This window comes from Tetrao urogallus, assembly GCF_951394365.1.
Source record: "Tetrao urogallus genome assembly, chromosome: 7".
In the NCBI taxonomy this organism is placed as follows: domain Eukaryota; kingdom Metazoa; phylum Chordata; class Aves; order Galliformes; family Phasianidae; genus Tetrao; species Tetrao urogallus.
Window position 1 is genome coordinate 15134317 of NC_136820.1, and position 27550 is coordinate 15161866.

Sequence of the window (27550 nt, forward strand, 5' to 3'; positions counted from 1 at the left end):
GAAGGGCTGGGAGGTGCTCACGATGCAGAAGGGAAAAAGCAGGCAAAGGAAAGAAACAGCACTGCAGCCTGGTTAGCCTATTTAATGTCATGTGTCCTACTGCAAGCTCTTGCAGCACCTCTAGCAGCAAAGAAACTCCAGCTGCTTGCTCTGTGCAGGGCACGGGAGGACAGAGACGCTTGCAGACTGACACTTGAGGATGAAACAGCTTTTTGTCCTCAGGCAGACATGGAAGCAGTTTTGCTCCTTTTCTTGCTTGTTAATAAGATAAATTGTTTTCACTTCACCTGAGTTTGCCACTAAGACTCACTATTTCAAAAGTCAGTACAAAAGCATTTGATATTTCACACGCAGAAGTTCAGCAGCAAAAGCCATGCAATTGTTTAAACAAATGACAGCCAGCAAGGTCAGGCTGGACCAGGCTCTGAGCAACCAATCTAGCTGTAGACATCCCAGTACACTGCAAGGCAGTTGGAGTAGATGACTTCTAAAGGTCCCTTCCAACTCAATTCCATGATTCTATCCCCTTGGTTCCATATAAGCATTGCTCTAGATGTCTCTGCAGAGAAAACTCTTTGCACTGGAGCAAGGAGTGCCACGCACCAGGAAGAATGAAGGACTGCAACAATGGCCATGCACTGACTTTATTTGAAAGAAAGAGACATCTGTGGCAGCGAAGCCCCTGACCAAGCGAGAGAGGTGGTGCAGGGGTCTGTGCATCACCCCTTCCACCAGCCTCCCCCCCCACAGCCCAAAGCTGCTGCACTGTCATACAATCCTGGCATCCCAGGAAGAGCTGCTGCTCTTGGCGAGAAATGTTGAGTTATAGTTGATAAAAACAATGAAGTGTTACAACAGCCCTCTTAGCATTCCAATGCCAGCGCTACCAGCCCACTCCCTCTCTAACATTCACTTTCCCTACTAAAGGCCTCACACCCCATGTGCCACTTGGTGAGCAGGGGTCAACCCAGACAGCCACCAGACACCTCCCTGCTCTTCCTCAAAATCCTCAGCACCGCAGCCATCCACAGGCAGGTGTGCTGGAAGCACCCCAAGCAGGGCAGCCGGCAGCCAGGCTCATGCTCACGGTGCCGCGGGGCAGGAGGTGCCAGGGGCACACGGGGGCAGACAGGCAGACCCAGGCGCCAGCCTTATCTCCTGCAGGAAGCAAAGCCTCTCTGCAATGAGCCCAGTGCCACCAAACCCTTGGTCACAGAAAGAGACACACTTCCCCTGAGGGATGTCACAGGAGGGCACAAAAGGAGCACACCGATGACGGGGGGGGGTTTCTCCTTATCTCCTCCTTTTCAGAAGCCGGAGGAGCTCCAGGGAGCCCTCCTGCACGACCGGGGTTTCCCACTTCCGCAAAGGACAGCTGGAACCCCGACATCCGTGCTATTCCAGGAGCTGCACCTCGCAGCCTCAGGGCTGGCCACCCCCGCAGGCGCATACGCGGCCAGCCTCCAAGAGAGTACCCGCTAACCCACGGCTCGTTGGGGCACGCTCGGCCTGAAGGCAATGCGGGTCCCGCCGCACCGTGCCGGCGCTCAGCAGAGGCCCCAGCCGCGATCCCACACGCGGCAGGCAGGACCCCGAGTGTGGCGCTATGGGGCGCGCACGGAATTCCAACGCCCGCCACGAGCGGCGGCGGCCCCGCGGCGCCCGCGCTTCGCTCCGGACGCGGATCCGCGGCCCCAGCCCGGCTCGCGCCCCGCCACGCGCGGCCCCGTTAGAGCCGGGCACGGCCACGGGACGGCGGCCCCGCGCGGCGCGGCCGTTACGCAACGCCTCCCCCGCGCGCCGGCACCGGGCCGGGCCACGTGAGGGGCGCGCGGGCCGCCCCGCCGCGCACACGGCCGCGCGCGTGCGGCGCCCCCCCCCGTCGCTCCGCTCTCCTCTCCCGTCCTCACCCCGGGTCGGGGCGGGGCCGGGGGCGCCGCAGCCCCACGTGTCCCCCCGCGCCCCGCCGCCGCCCCGAATGTAGGTCACCCAAACAGCGGCCTCCCTCCCTCCCGCCCGCCTCACGTGTCCGCGCCGCCCGCCGCCCCGCGCCGCCGCCCGCCGCTATTATGCAATGCGCGCGTCACCGCCTCGCACGGCCAATGGGCGCGCACGCCGCGCGGAACGTAAACACAGCGCGCACATGGCCCGGCCGGCGGGGCCATGTGAGGCGGCGCGCGGCCGCCCGCCCGCCCGCGGGGCCAGGGTCGGGGCCGCGCCCGGGACCGCCGCGCTCCCCGCGCCCCCCGCCGGCCCGGCGGCGCCCCGCTTACCCGCGCTGACTTCCATGGCGGCGTTCCGCAGCAACGCGGCGCCGCGCTCGGCCGCGCCGCCGTGCTCCGCGCCGCCCTCCGCCGAGCTACATGCGCTCCCGGCGCCCGCTGCCCGCTGCGGCTCGCGGCTCCGCGCCTGTCAGAGCCGCGGCCGCCCGTGCCCGCGCGGCGCCCTCCCCTTTACAACAAAAGCGAGCGGCGGCCGCGCACAGTGCGGCACCGCCGGTCCCGCCCCGCCCCGCCCCCGGCAGGCCCCGCCCCGGCCCCGCCCCGCCCGCCCCCCTCACCCAGTGACACACTTTCCGCGCGGCGCGGGGCGGTGGCGCTCACGTGCGGCGGGCGCGTGCGGGTGGCGGGAGGGGGACCGCGGGCCGCCGGGGTGACGCGGGGACGGGCGGCGGCGGGGGGGACGCGCGCCCGGAGGGGACGGCGGCCCGGACCGAGCCGCCGCTGCGCGGCCGGGGCCGAATCTCGGTAGTGTTCCCCGCCGCTCCTTCCCGAGGCCCGGGGGGTGCTTGGCCCGCGCGGAGCCGCCCCTTTCTGCCCGTGGGGGGAGGCCATCCTGGCTCCGGAGCGTAGCCCGGGCACCGGGAGCTCGTTATAGGGCGGCTGGGTGGAGGCGGCCTGGTGCACCCGCCGTGGTGCTCGTCTGAGCCCCGAACTTTGCAGAGTTGACGCGAAGAGTGCCGAGGGCAGCATCCTTTCCAGCCTCAGCACCGCCGGCGTTCTCTGCTTCCTTCTGTCACCTCAGAGCCATCCAGCCTCCTCCGGCCTTGCTGGCTGACACGTTTACAGGTCTGCAGTAGCTCCCAGCACTCTTCCCTGCTAACTTCCAGGCTATGGTGGTCTATTTATAGGGAGTGTTGTTTTGCCCCATACAAAGCACTCTTCCTTTGTTCCCTGAGGTCCTGCAGCATAGCCCTGTCTGTTCTGAGCTCCTTGTGCTCCACAGTTGTGGAACCAGTATATAGGATCATAGAACCATGGAATCACTGAGATTGGAAAGGTCTCTAAAGCTATCTATCTAGTACAATCATTGACCCGTCCCCACTGTGCCTCATGACCATGTCGCTCAGTGCCACAGCTACGCAGTTCTTGAACACCTCCAAGGATGGTGACCTGTTCCAATGCACCACCACTCTGAGAATTTTTCCCAGTATCCAACCTGAACCTCCCCTGGTGCCACTTGAGGCCATTTGAGGCCCTCTCATCCTATCACTGTTACCTGGGAGAAGAGGCCAACCCCACCTCGCTACAGCCTCCTTTCAGGCAGCTGTAGACAGTGATCAGATCTCCCTTGAGCCTCCTCTTCTCTAGACTGAACAATCCCAGTTCCCTCAGCCACTCCCCATAAGCCTTGTGCTCCAGTCCCCTCACAGCTTTTTTGCCCTTCTCTGGACACACTCCAGGGCCTCAGAGTGTTTCTTGTAAGTTGAAGGGCACAAAACTGGGTACAGCACTCAAGATGCATGCAGGCAGGATGCTTCCCCTGGCTGAGGCACCATCCCTGCATCTACAGCTACTTTAAAGCAAAGATTTCCTTGCTGTATTCAGTTAGCAGCTTACGTGCTGCTCACTGATAGCTGCTGTGATGACAGCTACAGCCCCGACTTCTTTCCCACATTAGTGATATAAATAACTTGCCTAATGATTCCCAGCCTCTGGAAGCCAGTGGAAATTTTCCTATTGATTGTTCAGCCCTACACAGCGCTTCCTGACCCCTTGCCCTACTTATTTCCCACTTCCATTCCACGTGTGCATCTCACTGTTCAGCTGGTTGCACTTTTTCTCTTCTCTCTTGAAGCAAAACCCCAACAAGGAGGTCCCAAGGGTCTTCAGCTTATCACTGCATCCCTGCACAGGCTGAATATGTGCAGAATGCCTTGGGAAGAAGCAAAAGCTAAATATAGAGCAGTTAGAGCCTACCCATTAAGGGCATGCCTGTATGGCACGAGTGCAATCAGCTCGGGTACCGGGAGCAGGGTAGTCATGGAGCTAAGTATAACCGAGAGAGAGGAACTGGCTCACGGCTTGTTCACCCGCTCACACATCCTGTCCCTGTGTGCCAAGTATCAGAGGCTTGGAGGAGGATATAAAAGCTCATAATAGCTGCCTAAATGCTAATTTGCCCATAGGACAACTTTCTTCCTGATTCAGCTTCTTAGCAGCTGGGTTATGGCCTGAAGCACCCAACACTTAGCTTTTCTGTTTGACCATGTGTTTTTGCAGGTATGCTTTTTATTCACAGAAATGGGTAATACAAGGAGCTTCTAGGCTGGTTACAACTGTGGGAAACAGATTTTAATGGAAGGTGAGGGCATGGACATTTATTCCAAAAAGACCAAACATTACAGGATCCTTTCCTGTGCAACCTACTCCAGGCCTCCTGCCTTAGCAGGGAGTTGGACTAGATGACCTGCAGAAGTCCCTTCCTGTGATTCTGTGATCTTGCATTAATGAAGCCTGTGATATATTGTTATAATATCACTGTTTACCTTTTCCTTTTGTGCTATAAATTGCCTAATCTGCTGGTGCACCATCTGCTTAACCAGAGGGGAAATCACCAGCTAATGAAATGAAGATGGGAGTATTTATTGCTTGATTGGGCCAATCACAATTTTTGGAAGGCAAGCAGAGTGGATTGTGCTAAGGATGCACAAAAAGCCGCCCCTTGCTCTCACTGAAGCTCCAAGATTTGGAGTCACAGTGACCAGCCTTTTTGTTACAAGGACCATTGCTCCAGAGGCAGAACACTGCCTTTTTACACCCAGACAAAACAATGACATCTCCCCTGGGAATAAACCAAAGCATGTTCTGGCCCAGAGAATTATTACACAAAAATACCCAAGGCATAGTTTGTGACTTAAAGGCTAGGACAGCTTCACATTTATGCAGCTCTATGTAGCACAATGTTTCCCTGAGCCCAGCCTCAGCTTGGAGGTTAGAAGGTTCTGTAAGGCTGCAAGGTGCTGAGTTGCATCAGGAGGGGCAGCATGAAAGACCTGGTCAGACCTTGCATCCTCCTGGATTAGGCCCAGCTGATGAAATTTTGTTTGCAAAGTGCTGTCTCCTCTGTCCTGCTAGGCTCTGAAGAGTTAAAGTTATTAACGGGCTTCAGAATAAAATGCACTTGGAATAAATATGCTTTAGGATAAACCTATTAAATGGATAAAAATGCCATTACCAGTGGTGAAATACGATTGTGCGACCTTTTAAATAAATAAGCCTGCTATGCACCAAATTATGTCAGATAATAAGCTTTCTACATGATAAAGTCATGCAGTGGTTCTCACTCTTCAGGCTTTCAATGAAATACTGCTAGCCTTAAAGGGCTTCTGAAATGTTACACTAAAGAAAATTGCTTCCAGCTATAAAACTTAATCATTAAAACAAATGTAGTTTTCCATAAAACCCTGTGCAAAGCATACGTAGTGAGAGTGAAACCTGTACTAGAAACAAACCGTAGGTATCCAAACTGTTTTGCAATACACAACCCTTCTTAATATAACTTAAGATTCTAGGTAAATAGAATCTAGGTAAAGATTCTGGAATAACTTGATTGAAAGGAAAAGAGTCATAATCCTACAGCGCCAGTGTCAGATCAAAATGATGTTCTCAGGGTCTTGGAAATGTGCTTGTGGGATGTCTCCTGATGCAAATGTTGTTGTGGATGCAAGTTAATGCACTTTGTTGATGCTGGTGCTTGAACAGCGGTGGCAATGCTGACCTCCCAGGCTGTCCTACACCCTGTCTGTGCTGTGCCTCACAGATTACCCAGATCACTCCTGATGCAGGGGTGTTCCTCCAAAGGGACATCCATATCTGATGGTATGGCAACAGAGCTGGATGTGATCAGCCTTGTGAATAAAGTCCGAAAGACAGTTAGTCAGAATGAGCTGCTAGCTTCACATGTGGCTCTCTAGAGTGAGCCACAGTAAGAGCTTTCTGGTCTAAACCATTACAAATTAGAACAAATGAAGAAAATTCTCTCATTCATTCTAGTGATGACAGATGAACTGACAAAATCTCCTGGCTTTAATCAAATATTCATGGTTACTTCCTCAATCGTTGCATGAACATCAGTGATCGCTTGTAATTCCCAGCGAAGTCTAGAAGACAACTCCAAGGACCAAAAACATTTGGAATTGCCCTCCACAATCACTTATTTGCTCCAAAGGCAATGTCAAATAACACATCAGACATTAACAGCAGGAAGTATTCCTGTTTCTTCATATTAATTTTTTTCCTGAGCTGGGAGAATGCTAAAAGTTTTTGCTCAACCCATGGAGGAACACTGATAATTTTCACCTACGCCCTACCCAGTACGAGCTTCAGGGAACACCGAAAAAAACATGGCAAAATTCAAACAAACGAAAGAAGCCAGCTATGGCTCCAAAAACACCCAGAAACTCTTTGGACCTTAGCCGTTGTAACTGCAGAAGAAACAGGTACGTTCTCCAGTAGTGCTCTGGCTGGATAGAGCTGTGTGAGCAGGACTGTCTTGAAGGACTGCATGGCATCATGAAGCTAGCAGGGAATTTTGTCTGCCCTTCCTAAACAACTGCAGTATAATGTCCAGAAACAACTGATAAGACTGCTCCTGGCAGGGGCTCAGCTGCATCCCAAAATGCCTCCAGACATTTGCCATTGTGTTTTATTGCAGCTCCTCAAAAACGGTCAATTGTAAGCATAAATCTTGCAGAGCAGGCACGGTGGAGGAGGACAGCTGCTCGTTATATAATCCTGCCAAATCCTTGATGCAGCAGTTCTCAGCCAGTGATCGTCTTGCTCTGAGTCATCTGGAAAGTCTCTCGCTCAGTGAGCTTCCAGGAGCAGACCATCAAAACAGGCTGTGTTTCCATTTCCCATTTCAAATTACAGCAGACACGTATGACTCAGGGAAGTCATTTGCTCCTCATCCACCTTCAGATGCTATCCCGTGCCCGGATGCAGCCTGCCTCGTGCTGAGCTGGACACTGGTGGAGCTGCTGATGGCGCTGAGCTCACGGCTCTCGTGGTGCCATTCTCATGTAGGGCCTGGTGCAGCTACTGAGAAGGACAACACAAAGCCCAAGGACAAGGAACAGGAGTTCCTCCCTGCTCGTCAGAGAGCCTGAGATGGCTCACACAGAGCCAGACCTGCTCTATACTGATATATCTATCGCTGGCTCCTGTCAGAAGGACACCATGCTGTTACTCGGCCACTGGAGGGACCTGCTTGGTGGAGGCTGGGCACCACTGAGCACTGCATCCCCCATGCCACATGTCACCAGTGTGAGAGGCTTCACTAACTCATGCCTCTTTCTCTCCTTTGAGGCAATGCCAGGTGGTTATCTGAGCCTGGGTGACAGCTCTCAGCAGGATGCAGATCACTGGCTCTGCCTTTGGGTGAGGAGATTCCCTGTTTTGAAGCTGGCCACCTCAAGCTGCTTCTGCCCAGCCTCTCCTCCTTGCTGGGCTCTGTGCCGTCATCAAAGCTTGGGCACACAAAGCTGAGGAGCTTATTTTTCACAAAACCAACTGATTGCAGCTTTGGCAATCTCGCTCATCCTGAACATCACCACCAAAATAATCCCAAAGAACTGACTCAGCAGCTGTGATAAAACCAGGAGGAACGAGGCTGGTCAGGTTAGGCTGGCTCCTAGGTGCTGGGAGCTACTCCAGGGAGGGATACCGCTTCAAGGGGCAAGGAGAGGAAAGATGGAAAGTAACACCTTTCCTGGTGCTCCTTGCCTCTGTGCACACCACAACTTCTTCAGCCTTTCCTATCGTCACAGAGTTCCTACAGAAGAGCCATACCAGTCAATATTCAAACTGTAATACAGTTAATATGACTTCAATAATGACAAAATTTGCAAAACACATCAATTCTCAGTGTTCATTGCGATCTGGACAAAGTTCCAGTTCTGCAGCTCATTTCTGCATGGTCACAATTTCACTAAAGTTATTAATCAGTCTCTTATTTCCTTATTTTTATATGATTTTACTTAAAATTAGTGAAGAGCGTTGCCAGGATGGCACCTACTATGAAGGTACCTACTATGAGGTCAGGTGATTTATTAGCAAGATATTTTACAGTTTTCAGCCCCAGGCATAGAGGACCATCCCTGGAGAAAAGAGAACTTCTGCATACCATACGTTTTCCATAGTTTGGTGCTACTTACATTTTCATTAAACTAGCCAATGAAAATAAAAGCCATAGCTGAGTTTTCATTTAATTTCAGGACTCAGAACAATGATTCAGTTTTCACAGGGGTTGTTATCTTTTTTTTCTTTTCTCCTTTTTTTTTTTTTTTTAATCATAAATCTAAGAATCGGTTTCCCAGTGCACTGGTCAAAATAATCATTACTTTTTTTTTTAATTTATTTTTTGTTTCCTACAGATATGTTGTAACTGCTTTAAAATGTTGTAAGTACTTTAAAATTGCTGTTTGGGGAAAAATGGGTACAAAACCAAAGCTGCAAGTGTAACCTAAAATACGTACCACTGATAAAGCACAGCTATCATCTTCACACTACAGAGCATTGGACTTAACCTGAAAAACTTGGTATCTCATTATCAGTTCGTGTCCTTTTTGCAGCCCATTTCTATTAAGAATGAACAGTCAGGTGGTTAATAAACCACCTATTAAGATTAGGAACTAGATTCTCCAGATTAAATAGAATCGATTGAATAATATATTTTAAATAAATCATGAATGTGTGAATCTATGAAAATCAATAAAGTCCTTTTTATTTATATCTCTTTTCCTAAATTTCTTGTTGTTAATGTGCTTATCTCTGTCCTTGGATTTTACTGCGTAGCCAAACCTTCTTTTGTGTCTTCTGCCAAGACTGTAAGGAAATGTTCTCCATTGAACACTGCAGCAGTACATTGTAAACAGTGTGAAAATAAGATGAAATTTTCTATTTTACTTAGAAGACTTACTATGACTTTGTTTGACCACACATTGACAGAACTGCTGTGCAAATAGTTGCAAACAACACAGCAAAGACATCACTTTTATATATAGCTCTGGATGAGCTGAAAACATAAAGTTCAAAACACATCATCTACTCAGTGGTTTATAAAGATTGTGTAACCCACTATCTAAACTCATCTGACTAACAATGAAACCATGAGAGAGACAGGTGGTTTGTAACTGTGGATGAGTTGAATGGCCACAGTTCTCGGACAAGGAAAGGCTTCAGATAATTGCTTGCTAGTCACATTAAAACAATGCTGGAAGAAAAATGTATGAATAAATGAATGAGTGAACACTGGATTAATGAGCTACTTCCTACACTTAGCGCGTGAGCTCTACTGGGATGGCAACGCATTTTCATTACGTGTCTGAATGCAACACAACGTATTACGGCCTCAATTTGCATCTGCTGTTTTGGCTGTGACACAATGAGGCCTGGAAAGCGGGGGGCTTGACCACTGCAAGGAATGCATTTCACAGAGCGTTTCTCAGCACCAGCTGAGAACCATCCTTCTGCTTCATGTTCATGTGAGACTGACACCATGGACCTACTAAGCTGCTTCTCTGAGGAAAGTGGGGTCTGGCTAGGTTTGTCCTGCAGGCATTGCACCGTGCCTAGCTGCTTCAGCCCACGAGGCAGAGCCCTGCTCAGCCATGGCCAGAGTAGCAATGGCAGAGCTGGCGGACTGACCCTGGCCAGCTTTGCCTTATGCTGCAGCACCAGCAGGCCAGCTGACCCGACCTCTTCCTTTTTTATTTTTGTTCACGTTCATCTTTATTCTTCTTCTTCGAAGGGCACATCTCAGCTTGCATGAGAGAGCCATCTGGGGTCCACAGGTGTGCCCCTGCAGCCTTCCATAGCAACGACTCAGGTGCATGACCCAAGGAGTCAGTTCGTTAACAGGGTGTTAACTAAGTATTTTCTGAAGCCTGGTGCCAGGCAGGCAGCTCTGGAAGCCGCAAGGCCTTTGATTTGAGAGCATTCAAAATCAGCATTGACCTTAACAGAGATGGACTGTATTGAGTTGCTCATTGACTCCCACTGAGCTCCCTGTTCACCAGGATACCAGTTCTGCACTTCTCTGAAGGATGGAGGTGACTGAATGAGATTAGACGTCATCTTCATTACAAAAGAGCCTTTAATTATATGATATCATTGAATATCGCTCAATACTGAAGGAAAGAATTTCAAATTTCAGGCAGTGACAAGAAGAACTGGGTGCCCATCCTGGCTTCCCCAGAGGCCTCTTCTGGCGCATTATGTTGGAGCACGAGAGATGTCAAATTAGATGTTGCACAAGCAATATGGCCCAAGCACTTCTTAACTTCGGGGAGCAAGGCTTCGCAACCTACACACTCTGTGTGTAATTATTAAATGGGGGCTGATTCAGAACCTTGACATATGAAGATAAGAACAGCCCACGGGCTCTCCATCCTTCTACACGTGTATAGACTTCAAGCAATTACTTGGAGAGGACTGGATCAAAACACCGGTTGTTTTTGAAAGCCTCAGAAAAGAGTGACCAGTTCAATTCCAAATTGCCTATTTTTTTGTGGCTGAAGCAGTATATCCAGCAATCCGGGTATTTTGGCATGACATTTTCAGAACAATACCTCTATATGCTACCCAAGAAAAGAGACATTTGAGAGCAAGAAAGGGTGCTTTTGCCATCTTGGAGAGCGAGTATGTAAGAATAGGAACCAGGCCTTATTTTCACTCCAGCTTTTTGATTCACTGGTAAACAAGACTGCTTACACAGTCACTTTTGTCACTGGGTTGAGACTGCTGAACAACCAGTGCATTTCAAGGACAGAGATAAGACGGCAAGCCCAGACACCACTCTCCTCTGCTGCTAATTGCTTCACTTTAAGACCCACACAACATCAGCGATGACATTCAAGGACCTGCTACTGCAGGGAGCTGACTGCCCTTCTGCCAGTGCCTAATGCAGGCAGTGCCCAGCAGTCCGTGCCTTGAGACACGTCAGAGCCAGCCAGGCCTTCTGCCACACAGAGCTGTCTGGCTGACCCAGAGCTGCACACAATGTATAGAAACAATTACACTCGCTTTTGATTAGTACAATCTGCCCTTTTCAACTTAGCTGGTGTTGCCAAGTGATGAGCACACCTCTATGAGCCACACGGAAAGGAGTTCACTACATGCTTACTTAGAGAACATGCTAAATTACGCAACCTGTTTTAATGCATCCTGCCCCCTAGGAGGACACAATTAATTTGGAACAGCAGCTGAAAAAAACGATCAGATCTTCACCATCTACCAAATGCTAATTAGTTAATCCACATGGCTGCACAAATGTGAGATCCACTGTCTAGTAAAGGCTTACAGTTGACCATTTTCATCAGCGCCTGACATCACACTGAAATAGGCTGTTGGCATACAGCCATGTTTCTATGCAGTGTAACTGTGAAACCCATTTTGTCCTGCTTAGGAAGGAGACAGCTCTTTTAATCACATCTATAACATGCCTGTTCAGAGCAAGAAATAAGCAGTCCAGCAAGCAGAGAAGATGGTTTGGAAATCAATTATAGGATACCTTGGTGTCTGAGTGAAATTCCTGAAGCTTCATCTTCCCTTGCCACCTCCACCAAGCCGCAGCTCAGTATCTGTGATCCAAGCAGACCCCTCAATTTTAAGGAGGGTTGAACTCAAGAGGCTGCCTCTCATTAGGAGAGCTGCTAAGCCTCAGCTGAAACTGAGGAGAACAGAGATTTGCACTCTGTTGAGCTTACATAGCAGGTTCCAAATAAAATAAATCAGCAGTTAGGAAAGACGGGAATCATATAACCTCTCTAAGCCCGGATTCCAAAGCAGCCAACTGCTCAAAACAAGATTTTCCTTGACGTTTTGCCTTTTTAAAATATATTTTAATTCAGATGATCATTTACCTTTCCTCTTCACACAAATGCTGTGCTGCAATTCTCCCTCCTTCCAACCCCAAACGCTAAGTTAAACAGAGCTAAGAAACTTCTATTGTGAGAAGATGCTAAGGCAGCCCGAGCTCCTGGAGGCTTGACATGAGCTGTATGTACCCTGACCTCCTGCTGCAAATACCACCATCTGTTTCAAATTACTCAGCCTGTCTGGTACATGTTATGCCCTTTCACATACATCTTTACCAGCAGACTTCAACGATCTCTCTGAAGGGAATGGTATTTTCCCCTGTAGTTTGAAGCTGAAGAAGCTACAGGATTGCAAGGGAAAAGGCAAGTTTAACTGAAGATAATGCCCCTTGCACACACTAGCAATTTTGAACTCTAGCAAATGAAACAGCATTAGTGCCAACAGCTCTGGCACCGTCTTCCCCATCCATTGCAAGGGCCATTGAACAGCTTAACAAGCACTAGATGAGTATCATTAAATCCAAAGCTGTTACCTGAGCACTTCAGCCCTTAAACCTTAAGAAATGGGGAAGCACCAGTCCCACTACGCTCAGGGGAGACCTCATTCACTGAATTTGCTGATTAGTTCCTTCATCACAGGAAAAGTAAAAAACAAAATTAGTAATAACAACAAACTTCTGTCTCTCAAGGAGCAGATAGCACTTCTTAGCATAACAATTTTTTGTTTGCTTCAGCCAAAGAAAACAGGATGGAAGGACTGCTCTCAAGTTGTTCCTGGATTGAAGAACATACTGCCAAGAAATCTCTTCAGATTATAGCCCTCCTGTTAAGAACTTACAGAGCAAATGAGTAAGTTTATTTCTCAAATGAAATTATTATTTTTAATTCTTTTCCACACAACCCAGTTTGAAACTGGCAAAACACAAGCTATTAGGTCTTCTATAAACCCTGCCTCCCATCGTTACCCAAAGGCAGTCTAAAATACATTATTTAAATGCAATTGTTTCTATCACATACCCATGCAGAGGCAATCTAAATGCAGAAGAAAATGCTGAAGAAAAATATGCTGTTTTTATATCAAAAGTCAGAACTAAGACACTGTCTCCAGTACAAAATGGCCTGGAATACCATGCCAATGAACTAATACCACTGTCACAGTAAATAGTAAAATACTGCATGCCTCAATGAATAGAATGAGCTGCTCCTTTTCACTCAGTGCTTTGTTGGTTTAGCCTATGTTAGCAAATAAAGAGGCTCAAGAGCTGGTTTCAATGAAGAAAAAAAAAAAAAAAACAAAACAGAACTAGTAAAATCTAATTGTCATTAGTATTTAATCATCTATAAAAAATAAACCAGCACTTCCAGTTTACATCTCATTGCACACGATCAAAGCAGGCCTTCAGTTTTAACACAGGACACAGTGACACCCATCAAGGGACAGTGAAGAATACACTCAAGCCACCAAAACAGGGATGTGGACCGAGCCATGAGGATTTCAACTCACACTGCACCTATCTGGAAAGTCTTATCACCTAACTGAAAGTCTTATCAAAAGCAAAACCCATCACGTTCCTGGTTTGGGGTCTAGAATCCTCACAAATACCAAATTACATTTTCAGAAAACCTTTCAATACATAAAAGCAAGCAAATCTCTGGAGAATTCCACACTTCTCCACATAAAGCAAGAAGGAGCAGAAGCACTGGTTCAATTCAACAACGCACGTCAGCTTTATTAGACTGCTGTGTTGACAAGCACTAGCGGTAGCGGTGCAGCTGCAGGGTGTTGCGCCTTCTCCAGGCAGCGCGACGCGAGCCACCGATGGTGTGATGGAATTTGTGGCCCTTGCCCAGACCGCGGCTCTTCCTCCCGGCTGACGTCAGCCCACGCATCTCTCTGTGCTTGTGGACGGGCCTGGTGATCCACTGCGTGTCGGGGTTGCGGCGGATGGCCTTGTGGAAGGGATCGATCAGGATCACCTCGAAAAACTTGTAAGTGGAATCTTCACCCACCCAATAGGAGTTCAAGACTCTCAGAGCCCCACAGTGCCGGCCAGCACGCTCCTAGAGGAGAGAAATCAACGCAAAACGCTGTAAAACCATGGAAGCAGGGACACCCTTCGTGTAAAAGGATACGAATAACCCAAACCTAATTTTTTTCTAGAATTTTTCATTTGCTCTGAGCAAAACATTCTCCTGAAAAGAACCACACAAATCTCTGGCAACAAAAACACCTGAAGAAGTGATGTTTAAAAAAATGCTGTATTCGACAAAGGCTGCTGGAATTCTTAGGTGAGACAGGTTTTAAGGAATGTAATGAGGAATGCATTTGGTTGACAAAATAAAGAAGTATTCCATGTGCAGAAGAGCCCTGTAAGTAAATGCAGAGTTAAAACTTAAGATCACGAGCCACACTTGGGGCCGCCGAACAACTTTGAAAACTGTGAAAGACCAATCAATCTGAATGTCCAAAGTTACTGAGGAAAAAAGCCTGGAGGACAGAAGCTCATACTGACAGGAAAAAAGAGGAACAGTTGATGTAACAAGCCTTCGATATGCCTTTCCTATCCTTGGCTGCAGTTGGAAAGAAACAGTCCTTGTTCAAGCAAAGAGAAAATAAGTTGAGTTACAGAACTCCATCTGCCTCTCCTGTCAAGACCTCCCCTTTTCACCCTAGGACATTATCATCATCACTACAGATCCATCCAACCTCTACCTCAAATCTACTACTACAGTTGTGCACCAACACCACCAGCTTACAACCTCTTGCATATTTCATGTCTTTTCTTCAAGTCCTTCCATTTCTCTGCATGTGGCAGTGACACATACTAAACATTAAAATAACAATCACCCTCAACTAGCTTCTAGATGACATGGATGACAGTGACAATCAACGTTTGGCATTTCTAGAACATCTTTATCTGAAGAAAAGCAGCCTTCCAGGAGAAAACAAGCCAGATTCACAACATTTTGGACTAAATAAGAGGGCCAACAACCTCTTTTCATGAGCTGTCACCAGAACCAAGCAGTTATATGGTATTCCCGAATGTCTGATATGAGCACCATGAGCACTCAAAACAAAGCTTTTAAATTTAAACTCATCACTTTTGTTAAAAAATAAAAAGCAAATGGAACAAAGAAACAAAACCATAACCACCCTGTAAGCAACTTCCTGCTGAAATAGGAATGCTTTTTTGGTTCTGGGAAAAGTCATCTGCTTAAAGATGTACAAGAATGCAGACTGCTCACTGCCTTTACAATGCCTCTTTTGGGGAGTGCTGGTCAGTACTGCTCTAAGTCTTGCAGCTTGTTTTTTTTCCATACATGAGAAGTACAACTGCAGCATTATGAAATATAACAAAGTTCTCCTGGATGGAAAGTCTCAATTTTCAGCATTTTAGCAGGTAACAGCATTGTTTAACTATTTAAACTACCAATCTTCAAGCTTATGAGCCAGAGATACTTTTAACTTCAACATGCCTCTGGCATGCTGTTTTCAGAGAGCATGATACAGCTAAGTACACTGCACACCACTCCTACTATACAAACAGGTGCTGCAGTCTTTAAGGCAGGAATTTACTTGTGTTTTGTGAAAGGACCACTGTCTAAAGCTGCTAATACATACAACACGGTAGGGAACATAAAGGCAGGATTTAGCAGTGACTGCAGTCACACAGTTCAGCATATTTGAATTTCAGTTTCTCATACCCAGCTCTTTGTTTTTCAGGCCTTTGTCAGTTGTATGTCTTTCATTACAAGTATTGCAGCGTGCTTCTGAAAGAAGCATATCCCAGAAACTTCAACAAACCACCTTAGTGGTTCTTTCCACATCCCCTACATGCAGAGCGTGAATAGGTTTCACTCTTTTGTCTCAAAACAGCTTTTCAAGACACTCCGGTGCTCTCCTGCCATCAATACTCCAGATCTTTTACTTAATACATTACAGAACAGTTACTGGTTTGGTCACTAAGCCTTTTCCACTTTTATAGACTAGGTGCAACCCCAATTATCTGAGCAATAACCAAAAAAGTCACCTCTGCTACAGACTGAAGACTGCGGGCGAACTTGAGCTGGTTGACACCGTGATGCACAGGCTTCCCATAGGTTGCACCTTTTGGGACAGGGCGCTTCCGACCACCACGACGAACACGGACACGGTAGATAACATAACCTAGAAGAAATGGCCATTTAGTGTACAAGCACACCTTATGGTAAGGCAATTCACATACTGCATTGCCAACCCCAAAGGCTTTGCATGAAATGCTGCAATAAAGCAGGTCTTTACACTTGTCCCCACTGAAACCTACAACTCTTAAGTCTAGCACAGAGCATTTGTGTTACCTCCATTACAACTGAACAGAGTGGTGTACAGTTGTTGGGACTTTTTCAGTTCCAAAACAGACTTTAAAGCACCTTTTCATTATGCATTTCCATATAAACTAAGAAGACCAGTGCCACAACTCACAAAAAATCCACCCCCACACCAATAACAGAACCCCAAAACTAAAGGGCCATGCAGAAAAAGCACCATTCAAAAAGCACTAAAGCACAGGTTACCCGTAAACTCCACTGAAACATGAGGAAATGAAGCAAACCTCACAAATAGGAACAGAAGTTTATACTCTTTACTTTCACATCATGACAGAGAACAAACATGGTGACTTGCTTCAAGGATTTCCTCAAGTTACAGACAAATGTCCACTTTCCCTCAGTTAGTTTGTTTTTCTGATCAGTAACTGTTTCTTAATGATCATAGAAATTAAGTAACTTTATCCTCACTCAAGTACAGACATACCAAGTAACTTGAGAAAAAGTCTGGCCTGAGGAAGAAACCTCCTTGCTCCAAACCTACCTACTAAAAACACTGGTCAGTGCTACCATAAGGCAGCACAAGGAGAATTACAGCCTGAATGCACTCAATCTTCATCTGCCCAATTGGTCGCAGGGGACGTTAACTCAAATTACACGAAATACAGTTTTGGGCTGTGGGCACTGCTACGAACTGAACATACTTGTAAGTTTATTTAATTCAGGACACTTCAGGCTTTTCCAGGACATTCAAGTTTCTCACTTTGTCATTCTACTACCAGTTATAGAAGGAAGCTAGTTGACAAAACCATGGTCACTGCATCACCAGGCATTCTTCACCTTCTTGTCTCATTACCTTGCTTGGCCTTATATCCCAGCCTGCGAGCTTTGTCTGGCCTGGTTGGCCGGGGAGCGCGATGCAAAGCAGACAGCTGGCGGTACTGCCAGCAGCGCACACGAAGGAGGAAACGCATCACATCTGACTGCTTTTTCCTCCATAGCTCCTGGATGTACTTGTAGGCACCCATGTTTGGTTACCTGCTGAGAGAAGAGATTGGTGAAGGCAGCAAATCTGGCTCCAGAACTGCACAGCTTCCAATAAAAAGATACTGCACTAAACCATACGTACAAGATCAAAGGTACCTAACATGCTTTCATGCTTTTTTGAATCATTGGTGCACTTGGTAATATGGCTCACATTTAGCAGCCTACAATGAGACACAGCCGTTACCACTGTCAGCAATTCTCATCCATTCCACAGAACACTTTGGGTCGGAAGGAACCCTAAAGCCCACCCAATTCCAACCTCACTGCTGTGGGCAGGGCTGCCAGCCACCAGTTCAGGCTGCAGAGAGCTCCATGCAACCTGGCCTCAAACACCTCCAAGGATGAGGCATCCACAGCTGTGCCAGGGCCTCACCACTCTGAGTGAAAAATTTCCTATTTCATTTTCTTAACGTTTGTGAAGAATGCATAAATTGTTCTCTAGCACTCCTCATCCATGGAGCTACTGTTTCATGATTTGCAAACATTATTAAAATGGAGAGTTAGCACCTGACTCGCTTTAAAAGTTGCTCTTTAAAGAGGTATGTGACTGTGAGTGGCCTAGTTTTTACTATAAACATGGTTTAAGCACCTCTAGGACCTGCTTAACTCTCACACACCTGGAAAGCTCAGATTCCAGCAGATGTAAGTCAACACCATCATACCACCACTCCAAACACAATTAAAAGCAATCAAACAAAAAGTTCCCCGTGCGAAAAGCACCCCACGCTCTTCTCTGTGAATCAGCCCAGCCGCAGCCGACCTCCCCCCACCCCATGTCAGGGCCGCATCACGGCATGACCATCGCAACACCGCACGCCAGGCACCTAACCCAGGCACGCGGCCGCCCGCCCTCGCAGCCCCTCCCGCCCGGCCGCTCCCGGCCCTCAGCCCGCGATCAAGCCGCACGGCGAGGCGCGGCCCACGGGCCCCGCACCATCTCGCCGGGCTCTGTCGCTCGCCCGCCCGCCGAAGCGGCCACATCCCACCCCGCCAGAGCCGCACCGCGCAGGGCCGGCAGCGAGGCAGGCGAGCGGCCAGCAGGGAACGGGGATGGGAGCGGATGGAAGGCCAGCCGAGCACGGACGTACCCGGACCTGATGGCGCCCGACGCCGGAAAGGAAGAGGCCCGCCTCCCACACCCCCTTGCGGCGGCACCGCGCTTCCGGCGGCGGCCCCGGCGCCTCACGGGTAACGTAGTCCCGTAGGGGGAGCGCAGCCGCTCGCCTCCGCCGCCCGGCGGCCCCGCCCCTCCGCGGGCCCGCGACAGCCAATCAGCTGCAGGGGGCGTGTCCCGGGGCGGCTCAATGGGGCGGCGTGGGACGCTGAGCCCAGGTGCGCGGTCGCGCGGGGGCGGGGGGCGGTCGGGGCCGGGGGCGCGCGGCGGGCACGGCTTGGGGCGGGGGGTCGGGGCACGGGCAGCGCCTGGAGCACCCCGTGAGAGCCCCGAACCCGCCGGTTTGGGCCGTACAAAAGCGGTTAAAAGTAAATCCTAAAAAGAAGGCGTGAGGGTTCCTAAAAATAAAATGACAAATCCTAAAATAAAACTTCCTAAGGGAAAATCTTGTCGGCGCCTCAGTCCCTGTCCCGAGCCGCTGGCAGCCTTCCGCTGCGTGCGTCTGCACCGAGCCTGCTGCAGAGCAGCGCTGCGCCTCGTGCTGCGGGCTCTGCTGTCCCCGTCCCGGGGCGGCAGCGTTCCTGAGTGGACTCGGGGCTCACTGAGGAGCATAGCGAGAGCTGGGCCTTCCCTGCCCACAGCCAGCCCCTTGCGACCGTAAATGTATGCCCAGCAGGGCCTGTGCCCGTCAATTCCCAGTGTCACACTGTGTCACATTGGCCCGGCAAGAGCCCACCGGCTTCTGCAGGCTGCCCGCTGGGATCAGCCCCGCTCACAGCCTCACGCAGACCCCGAAGCCTCAGCGCTGCCCTGTGCCTCTGACCGCAGTGCCTCCCAGTTCTGTCTGTGCAGGCCAGAAGTGCCGTGCGTGTCCCGCTCGTGTCCCTGCCGCTGCCGGCCCCGTCGCACGGCTGCATTTGGACAGCGCTCGCCACCCGCCGGCCTGGGGACGATGGGGAAGGGCTACAAGGTGGTGGTCTGCGGAATGGCGTCTGTGGGGAAAACTGCGATTTTGGAGCAGCTTCTCTATGGAAAGCACACTGTCGGTGAGGTGGTTTTGTCTTTTGTGTGTGTGTGGATCGTTTCCTTGGGCAGAACGTTGTGTGCGGACCCTAAGGTGGTGACTCAGGGACACTCACCGTGCCGAGGGAGGACAAGAGCATGGCCTGGGCTCATCTGGGCTCATCTCAAGGCCTTCTCTGGGACTCATTGGCCCCTAACACCTTCCAGAAGTGGTTTGGAAGAGCCCTTCTGTGGTGTTCCTGGTTCCAAACTACAGGAGTGCTTAAAAAGAAACAGACACAAAAACAGATGCTTTGCTCACTGCCCATTTACATGAGGAGTATGCAAACAAGAAATATGTTGTTCCCTGAAAGATCAGAATCATAGAACCATAGATGCTTTTGGTGCCTGAAAGGTAAATAGATATGATATTATAAATAGAGAGACTGCTTAGACTTCTGTCATGCCTTCTTAGAACTTTCCTTGGTTTCGTTTTGGCTCATGGTTAATCAAAGTGCTGGAAAGGAAAGCAGCTCTGCTTTAGGTCCCTCTCTGGGCTCCAAGGGCTGCGCAGAAGGAGCATGGAACCACCCCCCCAGGTATCAGATGAAGGGCAGTGAATGGTTTTCTGCAGGGGGGGGATCTCAGAGCTTTGACAGAGGGCATCCAGTGTCTGTTCTGTAGCCTGGTACATTCAGTGCTGGGGTGAGATGTTGGATAAATATTAGGATTTCTAGCTGGCTGCTTGGCAGGCACTGTGCCTCTAAAATGCATTGATGAGAGGAATTTGCTTGCAAATCATGATGCTGAGCTGTATGCAAATACCTTTGTTTCAAAGGAGGATTTCCCCTAATGTTGCAGCAACACCTGCTTCCATCATCCTACCAGCATCCTGCACAGCCCCCTGTAGCTCTCAGCACGAGCTCCAATGCCTGCAGGCTGTGAATTTTCCCTTGGCCCGTCCCTCACCTGCCCTGCCAGGTGACCCTCAGTGCTGTGCTATCCCTGCTGCCCTCCGCTGCTCCCCGTGCTGAGCCCCAGGAGCTATTTCTGGCTGCTCCTGAGCGTGGCTGTGGTGGCATTGCGTAATGGCAAGATGCTCACTGACATAACGGGGAAAGCCGCGTGCGTGTCCCCGGTCACTCCCTGATGCTCTGCCTGGCTTAGCACCGAGCGGCACAGACCTTCCTCTCCTCTCCCAGGAGGTTTGCTTTCTTTCTGTCATTGCTTTCCAGGGTTAATAGCGAGCCACAAGCCTGTCAGTGCCAGCGAGCCTGCTGCTGGCTTGCCTTCACAAAGGAGTGGTGGCACAGCTGCTGCAGGAAGTGATTAGTGTCCTCCGAGGCTTCACGCTGCTATACTGAGCCTTGGCTTTGAGCCCCTGCTCCTGGCTGTGAGTTGAGAATGCTGCTGAAGGCCCAGCAGCACTGCAGGGTTTTTCCTAGGAAAATTTGCTCTTTTGGTTTGCTCCCTGGCTTGTCATGGATGAAGTCCCTTCATGGTCAGCAGCTAGCCCTCCTGCAAACGACGTAAAATTGTTAGTGAGTGTCCAGAGCAGGGCTGCAGAGATGGGGAAGGGTCAGGAAGACGAGATGTTTGAGGAGTGGCTGAGCTCCCTCGATTTGCTCAGCCCAGAGCAGAGGAGCTGAGAGGAGGCCACATGGCAGCTGCAGCTTCTCAGAGGGAGTGGAGGAGCAGAGCTGAGTTCTGCTCTCTGTAACAGGGACAGGGCCTGAGAGAATGGCATGGAGCTGTGTCAGGGGAGGGGCAGGTTGGATATCAGGAAAAGGATGAGGCGAGTCCTTGGCTGGCAAAGGAAGCTGCTCCCACCTAACATCAGTAGTAGCCGGCACTGTGTGCCCCAAGGGAAGTTACTGGCACAGTTCAGGCACACAGTGTGTCTGCAAAGAAGGAAGGTGCTTTTCCTTCAGTAGCGCCTCTGCTCAGTGAGGGCTTAGAAAGTAGTATCCTGCCTTGGGAATGCCTCTGGTACCTCAACCTGTGGGAAGCTGATCAACTAAAGGGAAGGAGATGAGAACTCTTCCAATAGAAAACACTGTTTTCCTTATCTCTGCCTCCTGACTGCACAAATAGCTGTATGGCCAGGTTGCTTATGGCCAGCTGCTTCAAGTCATCTAGCTAGCTGGGAATGAAAACTGTATGTATGAATGAAAACTCGCTAGAACCCACAGTCAGAGAATTTGCCTTGTCATGTCTCAACTTGGGGGACCTGGGGTTTTGGCTGAAAGACTTTCACAGCTCAAAGGTTTGGGGACTCATAAACCGAATGAAGCATTCACAGACCTTTGTTTCTTAAATAAATAGAACTGGAGTTAGCTTTGGTTTTTAGAAGTGCATGAAAATGAAGCCAAGCTTATGTAACAGAAGGTCACACTCATAGTTCTGGTTGATGGGACCAGCACCTAACTAGCAGCTAAATCCAGACATGTCAGCTCCTGTCGGTCCAACTCCAAAGAGCTGTCCAGCTCTTCTCTGAGTCGTGGATTTCCTCATCTTTAGCCTGGTTTCCAAAGAAACCATGAATTGATTGCTGTAATGCTAGTTCCCCTTTACCCTGTGGCTTCCAAATCTGAAAGCTGGTTCCATCTGTCCATTCATCTGCATCACAACAGTGGATACTTCCAAATCTGTTCCTGTAGTTTAGGAAAATGGTGGCAGGAATGAGAGCAAAGCCACCCGTGCTGTGGCAGCCTGTGAGCAGCAGGTCTGGTGGAGCTGCCTTCACCCCTGGCAGAGGAGCAGGACAGCGGGGGACACCCGTGAAGTCAGCAGCATGGCAGGGGAGGTGGTGGTGCCAGGCACTGGGCTTCCCTCATCGGTTCTGCTGCTCGTACAACAGCTTGCCCAGCACATGTCTGAATGGAGGTCAGGAAAGTGTAGGGATGGGATGTGCTAACCGGATAGCAGTGTCAGCAGGATTTGGCTAACGCACAGTCTGGGCTTTAGAAGTAAAGCCTAGAACAGTGACACGGGTATGACTGAAAACTGTTTGTTGAGTAACCTACTTGCAGTGCTTCCTCCCCCTGTGTGTGCAGGTGAAATTTCACCTCTGGAAACTGATCCTGATGCACAAATTCCAGGTCCTTCCAAAGTGTCCCATCCCCCACTCTGCCATTTAACATCAAAATTTGTTGCTCTGTTCTGCTGACTTGCCTCACAGATCTTAATTTTTCCTCTTCATTTTCAAGGAGGATGTTAAAAGACGTAATTTCCACTGCTACTTTTAATGCCATTAGGAAGAGACTGTCACAGGAGAATGCAGATATATTAAAGACTGCTAAATTACAGTGCAGCATTTAGGTGATAAAAACCTGCCCAACATTATTCATGGCTTTCTAAAAAGAAAATGCAGGTACTTATGGTTCATTCCCTCTTGCCAAAACAATATTTACTGATGCTAGATTCTTCCTTGACCTGTCTGTACAATGAGATGAAGCAGAGCAAGACAAAATAGTGCTATATCCAGAAGACCTACTTTCGTCTTTAAAAATGCCCTTGTAACACATTCTCCAGCTTGCACAGAGTGTGTTCACCCTTTCTGTTTTTATTAACCTTTGTTTTGCTCTGCTCTTAGTTGTGCTCTTGCATGCTAGCATGGCTATATTTGGAAGCAAAATAAATTAATTGGTTGCAAACTAATATGAGTTTTGATCTATGCAGGCTGCACAAAGAGGGGCAAAGAGAACAGCTTGTGCCACTTTCCTGCTCAGGAATGCTGCATATATCATGGGAAACCATGCGCGTGGGTGGAATTCTTTAGCTTGTTTGTCAATGCAAAGTATTTTGAATACTGTCACTGAATATAGCAAAATCCTTATTTTCACAGGCCAGATAATCCCTCGTGTTTTCTTAAACAATGCACTAATATGGTCCCCTTTTGGCAGACAAAGGGAACAATGCGGTACTCGTTACTGTAGCCCTGCACCAGCGAACAGTCCCTGTGTATAGGAATGCAGTGGAGGCAGAAACATGCAGAGGTTTATGAGAATTCTTCAAACTAACCATGAAAGTAGCCCAGCTGCAGTATGCAGTTTGTTGGGACCTGCAGCCATATGGACAGGCACCCAGGGTGATCATGAAGCTAAGGAGATCCATGTGTTTTCAGGGTCTGGCTTGGAAAGTAAGGTTTAATTAATTCAGAGTAAGGTACCTCATATTACCTCCCATTTACCATGGGAAGGGGAACGAAGGAGAGCTGGTATGCAGATAGTTACCATGGAGCACATGATATATATGGGAGCTTGATACCTTGTGCATGCTCTTACCCTGCAGTAAATAAGCTCGCTCCTATTAGCAAATCTGAGTCATGTTAAATCCCTAAGGGATGGAAAAAGCTCACTGTGCGTTTGGGTAAATATAGCATGCAACTTTGCTTGCATGCAAACATCCTCTCCCCTGTTGGGCTTGGTTTCACTTGTTGGTTAGTTGTACCAAAGCATGTTCATTTCCAGAACTGTTCCTATGGCTCCTGCTTCTGCAGTACAATCCAGCCCAGCACGAAGCTGAGGTGCAGGCTCAAGATGTCAGTACTTGCCTCTCTGGTGTTCCTTGGCTGTTTTTCCCTAAGGGTATGTTTGGGCAGGCCCATTTGCAGCGTGTTTGGCAGAGAGCTGGTATATTGGGTGGTTGGAGTTTGGGAAACCTGAGGGAAGAGCCATATATCTTATCACATCCTGTGCTTACATGTCGTATAGATTAATTTTACAGGCTCGTATATTAGATGGTTGTATTTACATAGTGTCACTACTGTAAAGAGCTGGCATGGTGATCTATGGATACAACCCTTGCATGACAATTGAGGTTGAATCCAGGTCAGATCACCTTGGAAAAATATGAGCTGAAAGCTATTGCAGGGTAAAGTTCTGCCGCACCACAAGCATTTATTATGGTGGTGCTGTACTTACACCAGCTGACCCTTCCTGCTTGTTTTAAAACAGGTTTAGAAGAGGGTGCCACAATGGAAGATGTGTACTTGGCATCGGTGGAGACGGACCGAGGTGTGAAGGAGCAGCTGCGGCTGTATGACACCAGGGGTCTGCAGGAGGGCGTAGAGCTGCCCAAGCACTACTTCTCTGTTGCTGATGGCTTCATTCTCGTGTATGCCATCACCAGCCTCGAAGCCTTCCAGAGAGTTGAACAGCTCAAAAAAGAGATTGATATCTTCAGAGACAAAAAGGAGGTAAATGCGTGGTGCCCTAGCTGCTTGGCTTATTGGCATATCAGTGATAGGAAGTTAATGTTACAAAGCATAAGGCTGGGCTCTGTAAAACTTGCATAGAAAGGAAAACAATGTACCCACAGCCTTGGGCAATCCAGCCAAAGGGAGCTTTCTCCTGATGGGGAAGCCTCATTCACATGCTGTGCAGCTCAAACAAGTAAAGTGTTGTTGTTTTTTTTTTTCTTACTTCCTCTACCACAGCTAAAATCCAGTTAGCTGAATGCATCAGTTTGGACACTTATGAGTAATAAACCATATGGTCTACAGCAGTGCAGTTCTTATGTTATTTTTTTTTTCTTAGGTATTGCACACGGGAAGTCAAGTGCACAGAATAATGTAACGAAGAACATTATTTTTGTTTGTTTTGTATTCACATACTTGATGGCTTACAAACTAGTGTAACTGACAGTGGGTCTCCCAGACATTAGTCAATTGGCAAAGCAGCTCTAATGTATCTTAACAACCATATTGAATCAATTCAATTGTGTGAAATGACTGCTCTATTTTCCCTTAGAAAGCAGCTAGTGTTTTCAGCTGACAGTGTTCCAGCTTAGCTAAACAAATATAACTTGCATGTGGCATTAGCATTATGGCTTTTCTTACAGTATCTTTGTGTTCTCCAGTAGCTTTCCCTGCTAAATGTCTTTAGCCTACAGCTCTCCAAATGTCTATTTTATGCTGTTTAGAAAAAGAAAAAAGTGCATGAAGAATTAATTGGGTAATGGCAGGGAGAGACTTTCCAAAGAGTAACTTGGGCAGGATTTGCAGAAGTACTGCAGGAAGGCAGGCTCAGAGCTTGATGGCAGTCAAAAATGGAGGCAGAGAGGTATGTTGGCTGGTAGGGCTGGCATGAGCTGCATGCTCTCAGGGTACAGATGTCAGGAGTATGGCAGTTGGCCACAGCCAACATGTGACAAGCAGGACATTCACCCAGACACTGTGTTTCTTGAGGGTGACGCAATTGAAAAATAGTGGTGCCCACAGCAGGCTGGATAAATCAGTTATATTCCTCTGATTTCTATTGCGTACAAAATAGTCTCTGAAGGTGAGATCAAGAGTCCTTAAAAAAGCACCAGCAGCCTTTAAGTCTCTGCAGCCATAACCAGATTCAGGATGCATCTCCATCTGTGGTGCCTCTGAGCTGGCAAGCCTTTGCCCCGCCAAGCAGTGCAGCCCTGTACCACGCAGCCAGAGCTGTAAAGCACAGGTGGCAGCCTCCTGCCTCTCCTCAGCATGCTCCTCAAAGCGTGGCCTATTTTTGTACTGAATGGAGATTGTCTTCTCTCATACTGGCAGAGTTTGACCATAGGCAAAATTCAGTTGGTAAAAGTACTGGAAAATGATAGCTTCTTACAAAGGGGTGAACGCCTACTCAAACAGCATGTGCTGCTGTAGAAAGGAAAGGGAGCCTCAGAGCTCACAAGAACAGGACACACATCTCTAGCTAGAGAGAAACAGGAGACATCCCAGGGGCAGCCTGATGAGCAGGAAAGGGCTAGTGGGCATTGCCATGGCCAAAAGCCCAATTGTGGGGAGAGGATTTCATTATTTTAGGTTTGTCAAACCACCATGCAGTGCAGAGATGAGACCAGAGTTCAAGTAAGGACCTTGCACTATAAATACAGGCATGATTTCCCCCATTGGCTGATACTGTTAAAACATTTTTAGAAAGTGGTTAAGTTAAATCAAGCAGGAACGGTAGCTTTGAGGGACTATATTCAGTGCTGGCTGAAGGAGAGGCAGCAGGCAGCCCCCAGGCCTGTCTACACCTGCTGCCTGGGACTGGGATGAAAACAGGCTGGGCAAAACCCTTGTATCCACGCCTTCCGTGCTGCCATAAACCATTTCTCAAGCATCCATGGCTCTGACTGACTCAAATGCCACACTCTCTAGGGTTACTTACTTCTTACTTCGGTAAGTACTTACTTACTTGAGTAACTCTAGAGTTACTTACTTCTTACATCTCTAGGGCAGCTCAATTGCAAAGTAAATGGAGAATAGGACTGTTTAACTTCTGCTCTTTTGGGTATGGCTTCCCTTTAAGCAGCCTGTGGGCTAAGTCTTGCATATCTTATGATTAAAGCAGCTCCCAGGCCGCAACTAGACAAGGCAGGTTTGAACCCCAGACCCTACCCTTCCAAATTGTATGCAATCTGAGCCAGTGCTAAGCTAAAGAACAGGCCTGAATTGTGTTACTGATGTCTGCTGTTTGTTTACAGGCACTGTGAACAGTGGATGCTCTTTGCACAAAGCTCACCCGTTTGTTTCATTTGTAGGTAACAGTTATCATACTGGGAAATAAAACGGACCTCCTGGAGCAACGACAAGTGGAAACAGAAGCAGCGCAGCAATGGGCAAGGGCTGAGAAAGTGAGACTGTGGGAAGTGACTGTGACAGATCGGAAAACACTGCTTGAGCCATTCACCTTCCTAGCGAGCAAACTCTCCCAGTCCCAGAACAAATCAACATTTCCCTTGCCTGGAAGGAAGAACAAAGGGAATAACTGCGATAACTAAGCTCCCTTTAATGCTGTCTGCCGTAGCCAGGTGCAGCCTAAATCCTTTCTATGCCTTTTGCTTCACGCGGTTTCACTTAAAGCAATAATCTCATTCAGCAATAAATCAGCAAGATTATGGCTAAGAGGTATTTTTCCTTCTTGTGGACTTGGCTTGAAAAAGTCACTGGTGGTGAAGCCTTAAAAAGCACTTAATGTTGGCAGTTACCTTGCAATAAGGCTGAGGAG

At 48.6% G+C, this 27550-nt stretch overlaps 2 protein-coding genes across 2 annotated transcripts; one reads left to right on the top strand and one right to left on the bottom strand.

Annotated features, from left to right (window-relative positions):
• Window positions 1-13855: 13855 nt before the first annotated feature.
• On the bottom strand, window positions 13856-17433 carry RPL15 (ribosomal protein L15; the record flags this gene model as incomplete). Its single annotated transcript, XM_079538304.1, has 3 exons — window positions 13856-14161; window positions 16132-16268; window positions 17262-17433. 3 exons carry the CDS (start codon window positions 17431-17433, stop codon window positions 13856-13858), a joined length of 615 nt encoding a protein of 204 aa, XP_079394430.1.
• A 1323-nt stretch (window positions 17434-18756) lies between these two features.
• Window positions 18757-27323, top strand: NKIRAS1 (NFKB inhibitor interacting Ras like 1; the record flags this gene model as incomplete). The annotated part of the gene is made up of 4 exons (XM_079538016.1): window positions 18757-18784; window positions 19405-19612; window positions 24527-24768; window positions 27084-27323. The coding sequence occupies exons 2-4, from the start codon at window positions 19519-19521 to the stop codon at window positions 27321-27323; spliced, it is 576 nt and encodes a 191-aa protein (XP_079394142.1). The 5' UTR covers window positions 18757-18784; window positions 19405-19518.
• Window positions 27324-27550: the final 227 nt, after the last annotated feature.